Below are 21,362 nucleotides of genomic sequence, written 5' to 3'. Positions count from 1 at the left end.
ATGTGTGCGTATATGTACACAGAACAGTTTTGAAATAGAGAGCACTGCACCTTTTAGTGAAGAAATATCAAAATACAAGTTTTGTAAAAGCTGTATTATCCTTACACTAAATGAAACAGCCAGAGATTGTTTTAAAAAAAAATGATGCTATGTTTTCGTGCACAAGCAGCTGTTATCATCTTCGTCTTGGTTTCTGCCCCCAACGCACCACAACCCTCGAGATTCTTGCCAATCTCGGTCATGGATGATTGTTCGTTGTTGTAATGGAGAGCTTTTCTTGGGAAAAGGCACGTTTGGCATGTGTCCACTGAAAAAGGACCTTTTTTTTTTCTTTGATGGGGGAAAAAATCCTGCAGGTAAAACAAAACTATTCCCTGGATGCTAAAGGTTTCAGGTCATCAATCCATTGTGATTAGCTTGCATGTCATCTAACTGACATCTCAATAACTTCACTGAAAGGTTTTCATCCAGAATTATTTACAAAAATGAATCAGGAACACATTTATTCACATTTCCTCTATTGTGCCCATGGGTTTGGGAGTACCTGGTCCACAAGATGTCTAACTTTGGGAGAGCCTACTAGCATCGGCATTGTAGGGGAGAAAAGGGGCAGGAAAAATACATACTACTATATTTTACCAATTATGCCATCCTGCTATGATATAAACAAGACAATATGGTTTAAAAATCTAATGTTTAAGTCGATACAGTTTGGTATTTCTTTTATGCGCCTCTTGGTTGGGGCCCCATCTCTACGAGAACCCCGGTCACAGGCCCTGAATGGCCATTGGATAACCTGAGCCTGCTTCTCGAAACCCCAAAGGAACAAATCCCTTCCAAGGACGATTTACCAGAAAATCAGGTAATGGTGCTAAGCTGCTGGTTAATTGGTTTCAACTTTTTTCAGTGCTGACTCTAATCAGTTTTCTGACTCAAGTAAAGTTGCATTAAAACTAGTTTAAGATGCTGTTGTGTCAAAAAGAAAAGTGCCTATGCAGGAAAAATGCCTCGCCTGTAATTAATATTTTATCAGACATATTTATTATTAATGCTAAGTGGTTGTATTGTTGTTCAAGGTGGAGCTGCTTCTAGCTACCGCACATAGTCTTCTGTAGCTCAGTCTAGGAGCTGGAGTCCTTCCTGCGCTACGTTTCCAGTGTATATGAGACTAGATGAGCAAGGGTTAAAAAAACAGGTTAAACGTCACATATTATGATGCTTATAGGAATGAAACCAGATGAGTTTAAAGGAGAAATGTTTTTGTGAATGACCTGGTAAAAATTCATGGACATGTTAAAAGTGACAGGGACTCCAAATGACTGATTTTAAAAGCCAAAAAGTTAGAATGTTTCATTATTCACACTGAAAACGCGAATAAGACGTCACACTGTTAAGATGTAACTGTATCCGCAGCTGTCACGTAGTCTAGCTGATAAACTTCTGGTTCATTCAGATCACTGACTTGTTATCGGTTTCGTTTGGTCATCGTGCGCTCGCGGGGTCTCGTGCAAAGAATACAGCAGTGAGCGTGGGTGGCTCCACGCTCACGCCCTCTGCGTCACGCTGCTGAGACCTGGGGAGGAAGACGCTCTGCTCTCACTCTGTCCTGGCAGCGGCGCAGTGAAGTCACCTCCCTCCGTCCTCAGCCGAGGACGCACAGCGCTACAGGAGAAACATGTTCATTAAGTCCAACTGAGGATTTCGCAACTTTAAGTCTGCTGACGCTCAAAGGACAAACATTTCCCACAGGTAAACCCACCTGGCTCTTTTCCCCTTCTGCTCGATCTCCTGTAATTGCCTTTTTTGTTAACTTCTTATTAGTTTTGACTAGTTTTTCTGTGGTTTCTCCAAGTGCTTATCATTTGTCTGTCCCGCTGTTAGAATCTCCTCCCCTGGCTTTGCTGCCCACTGGTTTCCAAGTCGGACCGGTTGTAGTAAAGTTTGAGTGAACAAAGGAGTCATGAAGAAAAGTGTACCTTGCACCGTGTTACAGTCAACTCTGGTTTATTACCATGTATGCAGCGTTTACCCTAAGAAATGTTTGCATACATGGAACTTTCAGATGGGGTCCATATGATTTTCACTCTGATTTTTTAATATATGGCCATGCCCTTCAGCTTTAGTAATGAGGGTTTACTGTGAGTTTAGTTTTGTACAATCAGAGCGGCTCCGGTAAACAGGCTGTGCTGTGTGCGTTTTGGAGTCAAATGAATGAATCTCTTCCTTGGCTTAGGGCAGGGGTGTCAAACTCAAATACACAGTGGGCCAAAATTCAAAACTGGAACAAAGTCGCGGGCTAATGTTAATATTTATTGAAATATATTTATTCCTCCAGATATAAGAATGAATCTTTTCTTATGGACTCAAACACGTTTTGCTGAAAAACTGAATATGGATCAAGCAAAGCTTAATACTAAACAATATATATATTAGCTGTGTAATACCAGTAGGCCAGCTCTGATAGTAATTTGGTATGGCTTCACGGGCCAAATGTAATTGTTTGACACCTATGGCTCAGGGGGAGAGAAAAAACTCAGTCAGTCTAGAGATTTCATCACAACAAATTTGTAGAAGATGATATTAATGAGTTGTGCTTTTTTATAGCTGGTGACTAAGACTGCATAGATGCAACATGAGACAAAAGGTTTATTGACATGGATAATGAAAAGTTCTGCTTTTAACGTCTTGGTTTTCTCATTTCACAGACCTGCCTTTTAAAATGGCCGAACAGAACACCTGTCATTACAATGAGACGATGAAGTTCTTTTACAACCAGAGCGGAGGTGATGACAAATGGGACACCACTCAGCTCATCCTGGTCCAGGTTGTGGGCTCCATCTTCTGCTGTTTCATCCTGGTCTCCAATGTCATGGTCATAGCTGCTGTCATTACCAATAAAAGGTTTCATTATCCTTTCTACTATCTCCTTTCCAACCTGGCTGCCTCGGACTTCCTCGCAGGGATAGCGTACGTGTACCTCATGTTCAACACGGGCGAGGTGTCACGGCAACTTACTGTCACTGGTTACTTCATCCGCCAAGGTCTTCTAGACATCAGTCTCTCAGCTTCACTGGCAAACCTGCTAGTCATAGCTCTGGAGCGCTACATATCTGTTATGAGCTGGAAAGTTCATAGCAACCTGACGAAGAGGAGGGTGACGCTGCTTATTGTGCTGGTGTGGGCCATTTCCATCTTCATGGGGGCTGTGCCCAGTCTGGGCTGGAACTGTATCTGCAACCTGAACACGTGCTCCAAGCTCGCTCCCATCTTCAGCAGGAGCTACTTGATCTTCTGGTCTGTCTCCAACCTGGTGGTGTTCCTTATCATGGTGTCCATCTACCTGAGAATCTACGCCTACGTTAAAAAGAAGACGGCGATGCTCATGCCACACACCTCCGGCTCCATCAACCGCAAGAGGACACCCATGAAGCTCATGAAGACGGTCTTGGTTGTGCTTGGTAGGTGCTACTCATAAAGTAGTTCCCTGAGGAGTATCGCTGATCAGCGGATCATAAAAACACTATTGTGCTTTTTAAAGTTGTCACAAACTTTAGAAACAATTTGGAGTCTCTGCTGAAGATACTTGATTATAATCTAGATGTTCCTGACAAGATGGAAAAGCAAGTTATAAAAGGGGCAAAAAAAATATTAGCTGCGTTCGCCCAAACAGCAGCCATTCAGTGCCCTCACGTCTGAGAAGCTGTAGCCTCAGAGTAATAAGAAATACCTCTTGTTTTTTAACCGCTGGCACATAAACTCATGATTTAGTGGTACAACGCTTGTCATAATACCTTCTCCCCTTCTCAGTTGACTCATCTTAGACGAGGGCCTCGGATATCATTACTTGGCTCCCTTTGTTGGCGTTTTGCAAGAGGATACCTTTCAATAGAGGCTCAGTAATAAAATCAGACCAGTGCTTTCTATTGTAAACGGTACAATAGGAGTGTACAAGGATATTCTACTGCAGTGCAACTACAGACCATTGGAAGTTACACTGTTTTAAGTACAGTGCTGTGAAAAAGTCTTGAGCCACCCCCCACGTCTGTACATTTGGCTTAGAAAAGGGGCGGCAATTCATTGAAACGTGTGCAAACGTGCACAGAGATTTAGAATACGAGTCAAAAACAGTTAATTATTTGGTATGACCACCTTTATTCTTCAGCACAGCCTGAACTCTCTTAGACAAGCTCTTATGTCATTCCTTTAAATGGTCTTCAGGAATAGTTCACCAGACTTTGAAGGTCATTTGAAGCTATTTTGTTTGAGGCTCTGGGGCGGCCATTGTGTTGCTGTTCTATGCTTGTACGCTTTTACTGCATTGGCAGCATGTTTTAGATAACAAGTACGTCACTGCCAATTTGATATTTTCCAGATGGTTGAATGGTTGATCAAAATCTGAAAGTGTTTTGACATCTTGACAAGATTCCCAACACCATTGACTGACAGGCAGCCTTAAACCATGGCAGAGCCTCCACCGTGTTTTACAGATGGCTGTAGACACTCGCTGCTGCACCTCTCTCCCGACCTCCTCCTCCACACCACATCCTTTCCCCCCAGCTAACAGCTCTTAGTAAATCACCTTTGTGGTCCAAACATACCATTTTATGTCCGTCAAACTGCGTTATCATTGTTATTTTACACAGATTCAGTTCAGGAATAAACTGTTTTTGTGACAGGCTGTTGGCAACAAAGTGCCTAAAGATACAATTTAAAATAGCTTCTTTATGCATAGCAGAAAACTTAGCAGACACAACAATCGTTTATCCCTTGAGTTAGCTGCCTCAGTGTTAGTTGGCTTAATAAACAAAACATTCCTTTGAAAATGGTCAGGTACGAGGACTGGAATGAACTGATTGAAAAAGCAGCCAATGTCCAAAGACAAACTAAAAGAGAACTCGAAGCATTTGCACAGAACTGTATAACACAGTCTATGTATAGTAAGTCACCAAAGCTAGGAATGCAGGCTGGACTGATGCATCTCTGATAGCGCTGCAGGTCAGACGAGTTCCTCAGCGTTCAGTGTGATTGCTTTTTGTTTTGTGTGCACTTCAGATAAAAGAGAAGGTTGAAGCGTCACACCACAGAGAAATGGTCCGGCGTTTATCTTTCTCAGCTCACACGGGCAGATATCTCAGTGCTGAATGTAGTGTAGAAGATGTTTGTCTGTTTAGACACTTTATTGCAGACGGCTGTGTAATTATCTCTTCCTGCAAGGACACTGCTTCACAGCCTGTGTGGCGTACCATCCACCACACTGCACTGGTTTTCAGTGAACGTCCCCTCCTCCCTACCCAAAAAAGGGAAAAAAGAAAAAGAACCTATACTCGGGGACTTCGGCGATTGCTTTCAGATGCACTTCTCCATGGCTTGAAGTGTAATCACACAAGTGTAGGTTCGTCCCTTCAGTATGTTAATTTATCTGTTGATTTCCTTCTTCCTCTTAACCTATCTCAGCTTTCATAGGGCGAGATATGGTATAAATCTCCTGTCTATCACAGGGCTAAAGCCCTCCACCGCTGCTCACAGTAGCAATAAGCTTCAACAGTTAACACAGAAACTTACTTACTTAAAACTGTAGCTGGAGAGTATGTAACACAATTGTTTTAATGATTATGCTTTATGGGAAAAAGTCAATGAAGCTCTTATGGAAGAAACAATTGGACTATCAAAACCTGTAGGGCATGGAGTCAGGTCCAAGGTAAAGGGAAAACTGCTTGTACAGACAAAAACGGCAGCAGGGCAAACCAGTTCAGAAATGCGTACGAAGCACACATGCTTTGTTAAAAGCAGTAAAATAACTGATTGCAGAAAGACTGGAAATGCTATGGCCTTTGTCACACCAAAGAATGAATGTGCTAATGCATAAACTGTCCTTTAGAAGTAAAAGGAAACAACAGCTGTCCCTGTTTTCTCTCAGTGTTCGGCCTGTAACAGGTCCGAAGATTGTTTTTAGGGTGTTTTGTTTTTTTGCTCATAATCTTTCCGACTTCATACAATAAATTCACTCAAATTTAAAACAAGTAAGCGTCAGGAATCACTCTTCTTCTTTTTTCATAATTGCGCTTCATGGCACTAGTTTGTCAGCATGCAGTTGTTGTAGTTTAAGCATCCATCTGTTTAAATGTAGCACATCCCAGTGTGTTGGGGCCTGCTTTTGAAGTGAAGCATCGTAATACTCCCGGCAGATTTGTTTTCATTCTTTAAGCGTAACCACAAATCGACAAATGAATAGCAAAAGGAGCAGATGTTCAAAACATGGGCTTCTAAAGCCTTTTTATTTGTAAGAGATTTAAGAGGAAAAAAGTTTGAGCTTGTAGAATACCTCAAAATCTGCACGGTGATGGAATCTCAGTTACAGTTTGGTTCACGTTACTTTGGACATCAAAGATGATGAAAACAAATTCAGGCGGAAGAAGGCTGCATATAAATAACTCGTTTTTGAGTTTTAGAATAAAAGCTGAGCTCAACCCTTCTCCCACACCCCTCTGTCTGACAAAAGAAATGGTGAGCTGTAAAAAAACCCAAACAAAAAACATGTTTTTCTCCTGCTGTTGACATAAAGCTCAGAGATGCTCTAGTCGAGCAGACAGGTTGATGCTTGTTGGTTCGTTTTATTTCCAGAAAAGCTTTAGTTGCTTTGCTTTGTGCCCAAACATGTTTGAAGTAGATGGCTGCTTCAGTGCCTCCATGACCCACCTCATTATCTGCTACACACAGTTAAGTACTGAGCACAATAATGGCATTGTGTTTCCAACCTGCGTCTACTTGTTTCTCGACTAGAATAGGTTGAATTTAAGCAACGTGGTTCTTTTACATTCTGTGCTTTAACTTCAGGAGTGAAGTTTGTTAACACATAATTCCATTTGTGTAAAATATAACTTCTGCACAATTCCTGATCTCCACATGTGCACAGCAATCGGACACCGGGTGGAAGTTTGAATGTTTATACAGAGCATCCAAAAATCTACAGGCTGTGGTTATGTTTACCGTCTGCTGAAAACCTCTGGTTAATGTAGGTCCGATCGTGACGTAAGGTCGGGCAGAAGCAAATAAATAAATGAAATATGTACAAGTGGCCCCCTCAGCCCAGCAGCATTTATTATGCCAAGAAGATGCTAATGGAAAAATGCAGACTGGCTTCATTTTGGAGTAATAAACCGTAACTATCACCCGACCCCTGCATCATCTCTGGCCACACAACCTCAGCAACCATCTTTTTTCATTTTCCTGCTTCCTCTGCTCACCTCAGTCTGTTTGCTAAGCCTTTACATTGATTGTCACGAACTGGCCCAAGTGAAATGCAGCACCCTGCAAACAAAACAAAAAAACACGAGAGGAATTAATAAGAGTAACCAAACTAAAAGTTTAACATAGTGTGAAAAGAAGATGGAGCACACCGGTGACCTCAGTAACATAAAAATGCCTGCAAGTCTGCAGACGAGAGAAGTGAATATTCGCAGCATGTATTGTAAAGAAAAACCACCAGAAAGGAAAGATTAGAGATGACCAAAAACAAACACAGCTCTAAAGAGGCGTGTGGACAGATGAATCGGAGCTCGGCTGTACCGGTTCCTCTGAAAGAAGTGAACTGTTGAGGTCTTGTTCTGAGTCGAAGCATCGGAAAAGGTGTGTCAAACATGGCGGAGGCAGTGAGATGACGTAAGCATGCACACCCTCCAGAGGCAGTGAGTTCATTGATGATGTGCCAGAAGACAGAAGCAGCCAGATAAGCTCTGTGCAAAGCTACACTTTCTGCTCTTTCAGCTGAATACACCAAAGCAGTGAAAATGACCCTTTTTTTAAAAGATAACGAAATGAAACGATCTGCAGTGGGAGAGTCAGTCACACCAGGTTAACCTGATTTATCACTTGCTGATGATAAAGTAGTATGATAAGGCAAAACAAAGAAGACTGTTTGCTGTTTGTTTTTGCCTTTTCAAACTGTTCATGACGAAGGTTTTAAAATATGGAAACAAAAGGACGTAATTCCTCAATCTTTAATGCAGTTTTTGTTGTTCGTTTGCTAGGATCAAAGCTGAAAGTCGCCTCTTTAGAACAATTTTCATCAATATTTTAGTTCATACAATAAATGTCCAAAATGTCTTGTCATAACTGTATAATAAGACATTTATTATTTAAGTTTCATCTGCAAAATGTTGAAGATGCGACTTTTCAGACTGCCTTTGTGCAAAAATTATACACATTTTTGAAAGGAAACGTACAGTAGATGATGACGCAGTTTGCTTCTTTCTCTTCAGGGGCCTTTGTGATCTGCTGGACTCCTGGCTTGGTGGTTCTGCTGATGGATGGCCTTAACTGTGAGAATTGTCACGTCATGAAGTTAAAGCGCTGGCTCCTGCTCCTGGCTGTACTCAACTCTGTCATGAATCCCTGCATCTACTCTTACAAGGATGAGGAAATGTGGGCAACTTTTAAGAACCTCATGCGCTGCATTGGCAACGGCACTCGTCGGCAGAGGTCAACAAATGCCAACTCCAAGCCACTGAGCTCTGGGCACGACACGGGCAACAGCCAGCCTCCCTCAGAAGAGATGAAGAATGATGAGGGTTTACTCAAGAACTGAAAACTTTTTCTTTTTTTTCTTTTTTTTTTGAGAACATCTGTCCAGATCTGAACGATCTTTATGAAAAGAGACTGGAGCCGACTTGAAAGAGAAGCTGCACATGTCTCCAGTTGGTCTCAGTGGGTTGTGTTTGTCCTCAGATTAAAAGCAGTCTCCTGAAGAGACATTTCACCCCAACTCCTCCACTGCTGGAGTTGGTTCGATGGAGATAGGGATCTTCATGCACTGCTGTTTCCCCTAATGAATGCAAACGAGCTGTTCTGTCAGGGTTTGATCATGTCTGGACACATACCTCCCATTCTTCCATAATGGGAATCATCCTGTGTTTTTTTTATCATATCCTCTGGGTTGCGTAAGCACGGGTGACACTGCACTCGAATGGCTGATTAAAACAAGTCGGCGTGGCGTGCACGGCTGTTCATTTCTCCTTTAAGCCTGCGAGGGAGTAAACCATATGAAGTGTGACATCAATATGATTTTCTGTATATCTGCTTGATTCTTCCACTAAGTTCACTTCCTGGTTAGCTTTTAAGGAATGCTGTAGTAGAAGAACTAGTCAAGAAGAGTGACATTTCGTTCCAAGTCGGGCACTGTAAAGCTGCGGCTTCGTTTTATGTTTATTTTATGCTTTCAATAGATCTAGCAAAGCATTCTTGAAACTATACTGTGCAGAAAATATGTACTTGGTGTGAGAATTTCAGTCACTTCTTGTTGAGTAGTTTGGCCTCTGGTGGACAGTCTGTCTCCTTTTTTCAGTTCACCTGTGCAAAACTATGACCTGCAGCAAATCACGCAGACAGACTTGTTGTGTAACTTTTCTTTATTCAAACATCCGCTTCAGCTTGCTGAGTGGCTGATGCTGCTCTGATGAAACAGCTGGTCACCAGTAAAAGAGCTGTAAAATGATGTTGCAACACACTGGATTCCAGCTGGAGGTTTGGCATACAGTAGGCCCTCAGGACCTGAAGACGATACGACTGAATAGACTGTACCTCCCTTTGCGAACACAAGCGCTGCAGGCTGATTAGGAAAACTTCCTGGTCAAATCTAAACCACTGACTGGGCTCAAATGACTTTTCTTTGGTTGTAAAGTATTTATGCCATGTATGTTGTAAAGGACGTCATTAAAATTGTAAATTGAGAGACAAGTTAGTGGTTTGTTTGTTAGGCTGAGATGACCTGTGTTCCTGTGTAGTTTTGGACTTTTAAAGCCATAAAACTTTAATGTCTTTTTAAATATCTAAGGACATTCTTTTTTTTAAATAAGCAAATATAAGAATGTGTACAATATTTCTTTTATGACATGATATAGAAACCTTAAGTTAATTCCAGAAGAATATGTAAAATATATACATTTTTATATCCTTCAGTATTTCCTGTATTTTCAGCCATAACAGCAGACTCGTGGAAATATTAGTTGATTGGTTGGTCAGTTTTTTGTTGTTTTTTTGCTTTATCTTCATCTCCAGAGGACTAATGGTGGAAAATAGCCCCCCCCCCCCCCCCCCCCCCACCACCCCCACCCCGCCGCATTGTCATCATTACACTGACTTTGGTGGTTTTAAGTCTCTTAACAACCATCAGTTTGTCATAAAGTTTTGCTGCAGACTTTTCAGCTTGACTCTGGACTGTAGTCTTGTTAAATGTTGCACACACCACCCATTTGGCACCCACACCAGTCAAAACAAGCCATGCAATGCCTGAAAATCCAGTTCGACTGAAGCTAAGTGTCTATAGATTTTAACTCTGATGATCAATGCTAAGTGATGACTGATTATAATACTATAAACCTTTGCAGAATTGATTGCACCAAGAAGAAGCACTAAAAGGACCGTCTGTAATGAAGTACTGCAGCTTGAGAGCACTTTGAGATGATTTAGGCTATTTAATGGGCCTCAAGCACTAAACGCTTCCAGTCAATTATATTATTGGGCAACGAGTCTGATAAAAATAAGTAAACCCTGTGTGGATCGCACTGTAAAACTTGGACAATATGCGTCACTGCAACCCCCCCTGGCTTCTGCTCCGCGGCTGCTGAGTGAGCCCTCATCTGGGACTCTCCTCAGCTCTTTCTGGGACAGTGGCGCAGCTGCCCCTCTGTGGGTCTTCCTTGGTCTCTTGTGTTCTGGGGGCCTCTGGATGTCTGGAGTCTTGATCTCCTCCATACCTGCTTCATGCCCTGGAGGACGGGGCTGTGGCCCCCCCACACCCTCTAGCAGATCATTACATGGAGGAACCTTTTAAAAAAACAAGCGCGTCCATGCTCACAGGTGTACACACGGGTGATCACACCCACAAACTACACCCTTTTTGGCTCCTACCTCAAAGCACACTGTGTTCTGTTGATCTTATGTGCTGCACAATAATGTTTAATATGTAGTATTTACTGTCATATTCCCATATATCATTGTGATGTTGTTTATTCTATTACTCTTGTTCTCTTCTGCTTGTTTTCTTTTTTCTTTCTCAGCAGGTGATCCAGGTGATCGATATATGCATTTTTTTTCTCTGCCCGTTCTGTTGGTTTTTGTCTTTTGCCCTTCTCCCCCGTCCCTCTTCTCAGCTGTTTCTCTTTCCCTCTTTCTTTCTCCCCTTCTTTCCCCCAGTCAAGTCTGTCCCGTATTCAGTAAGTGAAAATAAAATAAACAATAAAAGGTGAATCAAATGGACCATTACGGCAAGGCTGGGATGGTCAGTTTGGTAAAGTAAATCCGTTGGGCATCTTTCTTTGCCTTTAGACAACAATTCTGATGCAAAAGAGCCAAACGGGACAGGCCAAAAAAAAAAAAAAATTGGACAATATGAATTAAGTATAGATTTAGGCAGTTAATAATAATCATTAAATGCAGGTATAAGAGCGAACTATTCAAACCCACTCTCTAGATTTCGGTCCATATAGATGTAAATTCCTTTCTTTCCAAAGTAAACACTCGATACTGCGTATCATAGACGTAGTTCTTGTTCTCCCCAAAAGCCCTGTTTATGTGTCAGGTCTCCCTCTAATTTACAACAATCAACATGCTTGAAACGAAAGCCTATTGTTTACTCTTAGCAACCACAAACCCACAGCCATTTTTATTTTTCCACAAGCCGGATGTACTGTTTTACTGCATTAACATCCTTTCAAGCTTTAAAACCTCACACGGCGGTCTGAATGTATTGCCCTGTGCAGAAGCAGAACAGGTACATGTATAGCCTGGTTGTAAATGACATCCAGTTTCGTTTCAGTTGTTGAGATATGGGTTGACTCGGGTCATGTGGTTTGCATGTACATGATGCTGCATGGCAGCGCACATTGTATGACCAAAGCAGAGGCCTCTGCAGATCTGTAATTCCTGCTGATTGGCACGCTGGTTCAACCTTCTGAAAAACCTGAACTGTTAACTGCGTTGTGTGGCCGTCTTTTTCTACAGCTGTGCTGTAATTATGCCTTCTTGAAAAGCCAATTAAATTTCACATATGTTCAGAAATGCCGTCTTTTGGTTTATTCTAAATGTTAGGGCAAACAGATGTAGGCACAGATGGGAAATGTTGCGTAAATCATCCCTTTTGCTCTAAAAATAAGGACTCATATCGCATATGAAGGCCAGCTTCAAAATTAAATCAGATTACAGACTTATTCAGCATAAATCAGCAAAAGATGAAAATAAAAAGTTTGTCATGTATTCACTTTATATGGTTCTCACATCCAGAGAACCTCAACATACTTTATTAAATACATCTGTCTGACTGCAAGTAAGTGCAAATTACATCGTATGGCAGCAACTCAGTGCATCTACACTTGTAGGAAGAAAGGTGACTTTGGAAGTGGCCGAGTTGTTGGTGCCAAACATCTGATATTTTAGAAACTGTTGATCTTCTGGGATTCTCCCGACACAACCATCTTTGAAACTGGCCCGTTACCTGAGAGAAAATCCCTCGTTGATGCCAGCGGTCACAGGAGCATAGCCAGGCTGCTTTAGCTGATAGGAACGCAACAGTAACTCAAATAACCACAAAGGTATGCAGAAGAGTGAAGTCTGAATGCGCAGCATGTTGAACTTTGAAGCAGATGAGCTGCAGCAGCAAAAGACAATGCCCGTGTCACTTTTGTCATCTACGAACAGGAAACTGAGGCTATGGTTCAGAAAACTGGAAAAATGCTCCCACGAGGCTCAATTTCTGCTGCAACATTTGGTTGATGAATGAAACAAAACAAAACATGAAAGCATGGATCCATCTCGCCTTGTATCAACGGTTCAGGCTACTGCTGGTGATGTAATGATTTTTTTTAGCACACTTGGTCCCTTTGGTACCAACTGAGCATCATTTAAAGGCCACAGCCTGCCTGAGGTTATTTAAGACTCTATTTCAAACACAAAGGACAAACTAACCAAGTATGGCAACTTAGTTTGCAATGTTCAGGTTTTTGTGTAATGCTGAGGAACCCAATTATTTTGCTGTCCCCTCAAAAGGTGTAGAGATTTTTATTATAATGTGTTAGCAGAGTGCTTTTGTTGATGCCCACTGCTGATCTTTTCCTTTTATTTTTGGCTTAAGTTAAAGATGTGTCTTAAATGAATGAACATTTCCACTTTACACACATGTGGCTGTCGTGTCTGCTGGGATCTGGACAACACAGTGCTGAACAAACCAAATGACCTATGAACGTTTGACCACCTCCAGCTCTCTGTCTTGCACTCTGTCTCTTGCTGTTTTCCAAAGTTTATGACAGGTTTGGAAAGGAAGGAGGAATTTCAGTGTCTTTGGAGAAACTAGGGCCTCTATAAATCATATCTGTTTGTGAAATGTGCAAATATTGGATATAGTATCCCCGCCTTCAAGCATATTTACACTGTTTGAATGCAAATGCAAACCCATGTGTTGTCACAAGTCAGGCCTCACATTACCCACGAGTAGCAGCAACTATTGGGGAAGAGTTCAGTGTCATGCACACAGTTACAGCTTCAGACTCCTACGAATACAACGTCACAAACAGGATTTTCGAGCTCAGGTGAAGATCTGCCGTGCCCAAAACACACACATACGTATGCAAACACATGCTTGGCATTACACTGAATCAGTGATTGTTACTTTAAGAGCTGCTGCTGGGAAAGACAAAAATGAAAGCGCCTGTGTTAATTACACATTTGTGTAGCTGGACACAAATACTAGAAAAATCTCACAGCGTCTATATAAAAGATGACTATTCAGCGAAAGCTCTACAACAAGCAATAACAACATCACATGTGAGGAGTTTCAGCTCTGTTTGGTTTTGTGGAGCTTCTGCATTTGAAAAACCGACACAGACTGTCGTGTTGACCGCGCGCTAACTTTCACTTCTAGTAATGCGTCCGAGCATCTGTCATGAACGTGAGCCTGTCACACAGGAGTAACGCTAATGGCACAAACTGCTCGAGTATCAGGGGCCACAACTGACACAACAATATGTGACGCACATCATAATGACAATGCTGAGCTGTTTCATTACCTGTTTAATTAACTGTTAATGTATTTCATATATTTATATTACTGACAGAAACACACACACACACACACACACACACACACACACACACACACACACACACACACACACACACACACACAGAGATATTTGCATTGTTAACGTCCTTTATAACCAAGAGAAATAATACAGAAACATCATCTTCTTCACTCTGACTTCCTCAGGATTCATCTGAAAATATTTGGTACTTAATGCTCGTGTGGTGCTTCTCTTTACTTTCTAATGACTGACTTACTGCGAGTGTACGGCTGTGAACGGCTTAAACTGCAAGATTGGAAGCATTGTAGTGATAAAGCACATAATTCTCTTTGACTCTGTCTCAGCTGGCACACCCAGAATATGCTTCGTGTAAAAACCTTTTAAATTCCTTTTCAAAGCATCATAACTTCATCTAATGTCGCAGCTCTGGTGGAAGATACTTATGAATGAATCCACATGTCTGCAGACTTGAACAACTAGTGTAGAGGAGTGAAAGCACATTTTGTTGGAGCACTTCTGCAAACTGTCTGTTGAAAACAAAAAAACCCCCAAGGAGGACTGTGTGACCACCGAGTGTGTGACAGCGGTAAAAATAGTGACTCACAGTGTAACCAAAGCAGGAAGGATGACTCAGAAATACTGGACTTCAAAGGTAAAGCAGCACAAACAAAAAGCGCTGCATATGTTACGCCGGTGTTGTGGACCGGCGTAACGTTGTGTAACATGAATTTCAGAACTGACGACATTTTACTTTTACTTCTACTGACAAAATGCAGCTCTTAAAAACACACACGTGCTCACAGAGATATGCAACAGTGTGAGAACATGTTTTCATTTGCTCAGGCATGTCGCCTAACAGCCGACTCACTGCATATTTGTACCAAATTAGAAGCTGGTGTACTTTGGATTGTGTCATACCTACTGAGTCACGGGATTCGTTTTTAATATTCTGGGAAAATATTTTTTAATATGATTATACATCCATACCAGGTTTTGCAGCTCCGCATCCATGACGTGAATCTCCTGTTCTACCACCTCGTAAAGGCGCTCTGCTGGATTGAGAACTGGTGGCTGTGGAGGCCGTTTAAGTGTCATGTTCAAGAAAGCAGTCTGAGTTTATCTCAGCTTTGCCACACGGCTTATTATCCTGAAGGAGGCAGCCATAAAAACATGGGCACACTGTGGTCGTACAGGGACAGACACGTCAGCAACTATTCCCAGGTGTGGTGTTTAAATGAAGGTCGTCTGGTCCAAAGGGCTCTGAAGTGTACTGACAAGTATCCCCTACACCATCATGCTGCCACCATCAGTCTGAACCATTGAAACCAAAATGAAAGATCAAGGTTTTCATGTTGTCTATGCTCAGTTCTGACCCCACTATCTGAATGTTGCAGCTGAAATCAAGACTCGTCAGACAAGACGGGATTTTTCCGACCTTCTTTGGTGAGCCTGTGTGACACGGAGTCTAACATTCCTGTTCTTATCTGACAGGAGTGGCACCCGGTGTGATCTTTGCACATCTGCTTTATTTGCATTATTTGCATTGCTGCTGCCTTCCTATCATCTCATACCAGTCTGGTTTACTCCTCTGGCCTCTGGCAAGAAAGCATTTTCACCCTCTCACTGGACATTTTATCAGTTTCAGGATGATCTCTGTATACCTTAGAGACCGTGTGGGAAAATCCCAACAACCACGCAGCATTCAGCGTCACTTAAATCACCTTTCTTCCTCATTCTGGTGGATTTCAGCAGAAACCTTTGACACTGATGGCATGCTTAAATACCTCGATTTGCTATCATGTAATTTGCTGATTAGATATTTGCATTTGTGAGCAGTTAAAGAGGAATGCTTAACAAAGTGGGGGAGTAATTTTAATGTCTATCACAGTTTTATTAAATGTTTATTCAGCAGTTTTTACAGCAAAAACACATTAAATGCAGATTTATGTAAAGATTCTGTCTGTTGCATGAAAAACAAATGATTTTGTCTGAACATGGGGATGTAGTCGACGTGCAGCGTGTTTCATTCACTGCTAGAAAACTCAGTCATTTACTCATTGACTGTATTTAAGTACAGTTTTGAAGCATTTGTGTTTACGCCACTTGTGTTTTTACTGCAATTAGTTGCTTGTTGTTTGGTAGCCTGTTAACACAAAATATGGTACAGAAATAAGTTAGGATGCATTTATATGCAGCAGGGCCAGGTTAGATAAAGATCCCAGTGGAAAAACTATCTGGGTGCAAAGTAGTTATATGTAGTAATATGATACACATCCATCATCCTCTTCTCTTTCTTCCCAATCTTCATCAGTGTCAAGGTGGGCCTTGGGCTTCCAGTCCCCCCATTCAGCAATGGCTTCATCCTAACCATGATGGTCAAGCTGTGCACTAGAATAGAATAGAATAGAATTCAACTTTATTGTCATTGCACATGCACAGGTACAGGGCAACGAAATGCAGTTTGCATCCATCCAGAAGTGCTTTAGTGATATAGATATATTACAATATATATAGATATGTAAGTATATTACAGAAATGGGTCTATTATGGTATGTTATAATGTACACGGTATGAAGTATGTTATGAATATGCTATAACTATAAGTATGTACAGGCTGTAGTGAGTACAAGCTATGTACAGGATATGAACAGGATATAAATATGAAATAAATAACTTTACAGAATCTGAGATATACAGTTATACAGAAATGGGAACTATGCAAGTTGTAGGATTAAAAATTATCGTATGTACAGAATGATTATTTACACAGAGCTATACAGTAGTGCAGTTAAGATAAGTGAGATATAATTCCTACAGAGGCTATAAAGTGCTGGTGGTTGTGAGTGGTGGTTCAGTCCATGTTGTTATTATTGTGTGTTTGAGGGTACAGTTGTCCATTGTGTGTGTGTGTAGGTGGTTGTGTGTGTTCAGTCCGTGAGTTTAACATGGGTCAGATGTCAGGAGGCAGAGTTCAGGAGTCTGACAGCTGTGGGGAAGAAGCTGTTCCGGTTCCTGGTGGTCTTAGTCCGGAGGCTCCTGTAGCAATTCTGGATGAATAATCCGGTTGAAAGTATGCATGCAAACACACAGACACACAAATAAATGTATGTGACTCATGTGTTGATGTTTATCTTTTCTTCTCCTTCCTGCAGCGGCTGCAGTACCAGAAACAGAAGATGTTTTGGGCTGAAAGCTGGATCATCAACTACAAGATCATAATATTTGGTAAAAATGTCTCAAAGATGCAGTTTACACTTACACATGCATTTCCACAGAAAACACAACTCACTGGAAGCTCAACAGTTTAAGTTTCTTTTGAGAAAAGAAAAGAAAGAGAACAAAGTGTGAAATAATAGACCTTGATTGATCTTTTGCATACTGAGATTTTAATCATATTGATGATGAGTGACTTTTGTCTTTTAATAAGAGCGTTTTTCATCCACGCACACTAGACTCCTCTCAGGATTTGGAGATCACATCAATGTAAAAGCAGCAGGGGTCAACACTTCCTTCAAACAAGGCTTCATACAGCCTGATATATAGTGAGATGCTGTCAAAAATTGCTGACATAACTGATGTCATTTTATTTTGGCCAAGTAACTGGACCAGTCCCAGTCCGTGCATGTTCATGGACTGTGTGCTAATCCACTGTCCCAGTGGAAGCCTGGCTTATGTCCTGCTGAAGGATGACGTCCTTATTAACTCTGGCTTTAAGTGGGAAAAACTCGCATTTACAATATTCTGATGATTTACTATTATTATGTTTTCAATCTACGTTTAACAATAATCATGTACTAGCTACAGATACAGACTATATAGTGGAAATGATCCGTGAACTGATCTTTGCTATAAGAAATATTAGAAATTAATCTCAGTCATTAAAATCAGTAAATACTGCTAAATAATACTAATACTGTTTTGAATGACCGGAGAAAAAATTGAAAATCCTTTCAAAATGTCCTCATCTTACCATTATGAAATGCTAGCAGAAGGCATTTTTGTGTTTGTTTGGGTGTGTTGCTAACTTTGGTTGGAAGAAAACTTGCAAAAGTCAAAATCTCAGATCATCTCATACTGGTTTCTCAGTAATGCTAGTACTGGTATGTCTTTCCCCCTGCAGGCTTTTGTTTGTCACCGGTATCACCCGTAGGATGTCCAGCACAAAAAGTTTCACAAGACACTTGAAACTGTAACAGGTAACAATATGTCATCATAAATTACACAGTGAGTCGTGATTATACTGGCAAAACACACAATTTGTGTTACAGTAGTCACACTTACTCACCTTAGCCCTCATAGGAGTCATAGCACTACACACCCTACAACAGCAGCATTGTCCTACTTCACTGAACCCTTGTGCTTTTCTGTGTTCGGCCTCAGATTGTCGACTCTGTGCCTGCAGAAAGGAGAAATTTGACAACTTTAATTTAGGGCATGTAAACCTCATATACGAAACTCCAGAGGTCCTGCCGGCAAGCAGCTCCACAACATCAGCAGCAGATGTGTATCAGTGTTTTGGAGAGACACACTATAAGCAGTTAGTGGTAGTTAAAGCAGCAAAATTGGATTATTGTAGTATTTGGATCATGCAGTTACTCCGTATAGCTAAGCTGAAGACTTAGACTTAGTTACTGAATCTGTCTCTTTTTTTGTGTCTTTTCTGCAGCCTTGACTGTAGTTGTGATTGCAGCTTGTTCTGACCTCATTTCAGCAAGTATGACAGCCCTCTAGATTACAACCTTCAGCATCCTTTTGATCTTTGTTTTGTGACCAGCAGGAACAGGCTGAGGGACTGAGGATGTGGCGTCCCCCCCCTCCCGCCGCCTGAACTCAAAGCAGAAGACAGATAATAACTGTCGTAGTCCCCAAACACTATTTTGAGGTCTGTAACATGTGCAAATATAGCTGGGAATATATGATTTTTGTACAAAGAAAGCAGCTGGTAATTTTAAAGTCGTGTGAAAAGTTTTCATGGTGCTCTATGCTGTCCTGTGAAAAACTAACGCTACCCCGAGTGTTTGCACAGGAATTACGAGGGTGGGTAGCCGCTTTCTGCTGATAATCAAATACACTCGACTAATTGGTTATCAGCAAGTATGAGCGCCTTTATAAAAGCAGAGATTCTGACAGTTTTCTGGTTCGGAGCATTGCGGTGTGTTGACACAGTGTCACAGTCTCCCCAGAAAATTCACCCCAAGGTCAGACCATGCAGTGCTCAACCCAAGAGCTACATCTGAGACTCTTCGGGCTCCGTTAACATGTTAAATGGAAAAGTTCATGACAGGACAGTTAGAAAAAGACTGCACCGGTATGACTTGCTTGAAAGTGTTCACACGAGAAAGCCTCTTTTCTCTCAAAAGAACATTGCAGCATGGTCTGTGTTTGCAAGTTTCATCCAAACAAACCGCAATACTTCTGGAACAATGTCCTTTGGATGGACAAAACCAAAGGGAGATGTTTGGCCTTAATGCACAGCGCCACATTTGGCCTAAATATAACAAAGCACATCAGCAGAAACACTTCATTCCAACTGTCAAGCATGGTGGTGGAGGGGTGATGATTTGGGCTGATTTTGCAGCTGCTGGATCTGGACACCTTGTTGTCTTTGACCCTATCGTGAACTCCTCTGTATGCCAAAGTATTCTAGAGTCAAATATGAGGCTATCTGTCCAATAGCTAAAGACTAAAAGTGGCTGAAAGTGGGTCATGCAAGAGAACAATACACAGCAGCAAATCTAAAACAGAATGACTGAAAACTGAAATGTTGTTGTTGAAAATTAAGAGAGCTCTGCTAAACAAATGCCCACAAAGCTGACTGAACTAAAGCAGCACTGTGCAGAAAATTCCTCTGCAGTGATGTGAGAGACTCGTAAAGTCATGCAGAAAACAACTGCTTCAAGTTATGGCTCCTAAGAATTCTTCTAAAAGTTATTTAACTGTGGAGTTTAGTTGTTCAGATGATTGCACAGTGTCCTATGAAAACGTTCTTTTTCACATGACTGTATGTTTTTGCAAATTATAACTTTTGATTTGTTATAAGTCACTCAGTTTTCTTCCCTGTAAAACTTTAGCAGCTCATTAAGGGGTGTTGGTCACAACGAAGCCCAGGTAACGCTACGAAGCATGTAAAGAAGATGCCTGAAAAGATGAACCCCCACACAGTCAGCCCTGTGAACACAATGATGAACCTGGTAAAAAGAAAGTTACATTAGAAATAATTACAGACTGTTATCTTTAAGAAATCCAGGTTTCTGTGAGTTTTAGACTCACAGAAACATCTGGTGTCCTTGGAGGAAGTCCACTAGATCTTCTTCAAGAGAAAGTGAAGACTGATTGATATACTGTAAGAAAAACAATGAGGAGAGATGGAAAGGGTCCACACTGCTTTAATGAGGATTATGAGAAGAGAACACACTAATATATATAGGCCAGCAGAACTTATATTTATGTAATAGGTGGTTAGGAACAGTAAAATATTGTATTACTACTACTTTGTATTTCCGCTGTGCACATTTCACAGTGAAGCATATGAACAAAAAACAACACTTGAATTGAGATTTAAGGACGTAGTGAAATGTACTCACTGCCATCTGGTGGAACATTAGAGACAGTTATTGCTCCAAATACAGAGTGAAAGCACCGTCAGCTGTGAAATGCTGTGTATGCTACCAAAGCTAATGGCTGCACAACATTGGACACAATGCTGTTTACTTCAGCGTTGTGTCCACTGAGCTTGTTTCCTAGTGGATATTATTTCATTTGAAAATAATACGTCTGAAAGATTTATTATCTAAAGGGTAATTTATCAATTTGCTGTCAGAGATTGCCTAATTGTTAGTGGAGCTGTTCCTGTAGTTCCTCCATGGCAGTCTCTGGGGTCCTTGAAGAAAGTGGCATCAATCATGTGGGAGAGGAGAGATTCCCAGTATGGCACTGGATCTTGAGAGCGTCTGGCCCACAGTTCAGATCAATCCTGACACACAGATGAAGATCCCCCAATCTGCTCCTGTGGTCCTCTTAAGCACATCCATCATCCTTTTAACAGTTAGTCTCACCACACAAACTACTGTGCACCATGTCACAAATCAGACTGTACATAAAAATAATCTGACATGCAGATAAAAAATAATATAAAGACTATAATTAAACCACGAGAACAAACGTCAGCTTTCTTTTTACCTAAACACAGCGTTTGCTTAGTTTATTGGGATCCAGTCACCCTGCACATATGTGAAGTCTGATCAGGACTCATAGTGTGTATTTTGAAGGGAAATGGATGCTAAGAACAGATAA

At 41.3% G+C, this 21,362-nt stretch overlaps 1 protein-coding gene across 1 annotated transcript; it reads left to right on the top strand.

Annotated features, from left to right (window-relative positions):
- Positions 1-1,514: 1,514 nt before the first annotated feature.
- Positions 1,515-9,729, top strand: lpar3 (lysophosphatidic acid receptor 3). The gene is made up of 3 exons (XM_026143208.1): positions 1,515-1,749; positions 2,706-3,458; positions 8,259-9,729. Exons 2-3 carry the CDS (start codon positions 2,720-2,722, stop codon positions 8,582-8,584), a joined length of 1,065 nt encoding a protein of 354 aa, XP_025998993.1. The 5' UTR covers positions 1,515-1,749; positions 2,706-2,719; the 3' UTR covers positions 8,585-9,729.
- The last annotated feature ends 11,633 nt before the right edge of the window (positions 9,730-21,362 follow it).

The sequence above is a fragment of the Astatotilapia calliptera genome, chromosome 15 (genome assembly GCF_900246225.1).
Source record: "Astatotilapia calliptera chromosome 15, fAstCal1.2, whole genome shotgun sequence".
Taxonomy (NCBI): Eukaryota; Metazoa; Chordata; class Actinopteri; order Cichliformes; family Cichlidae; genus Astatotilapia; species Astatotilapia calliptera.
Note: the sequence above shows the minus strand (reverse complement) of the source record. Positions and strands in the feature narration are given on the sequence as shown.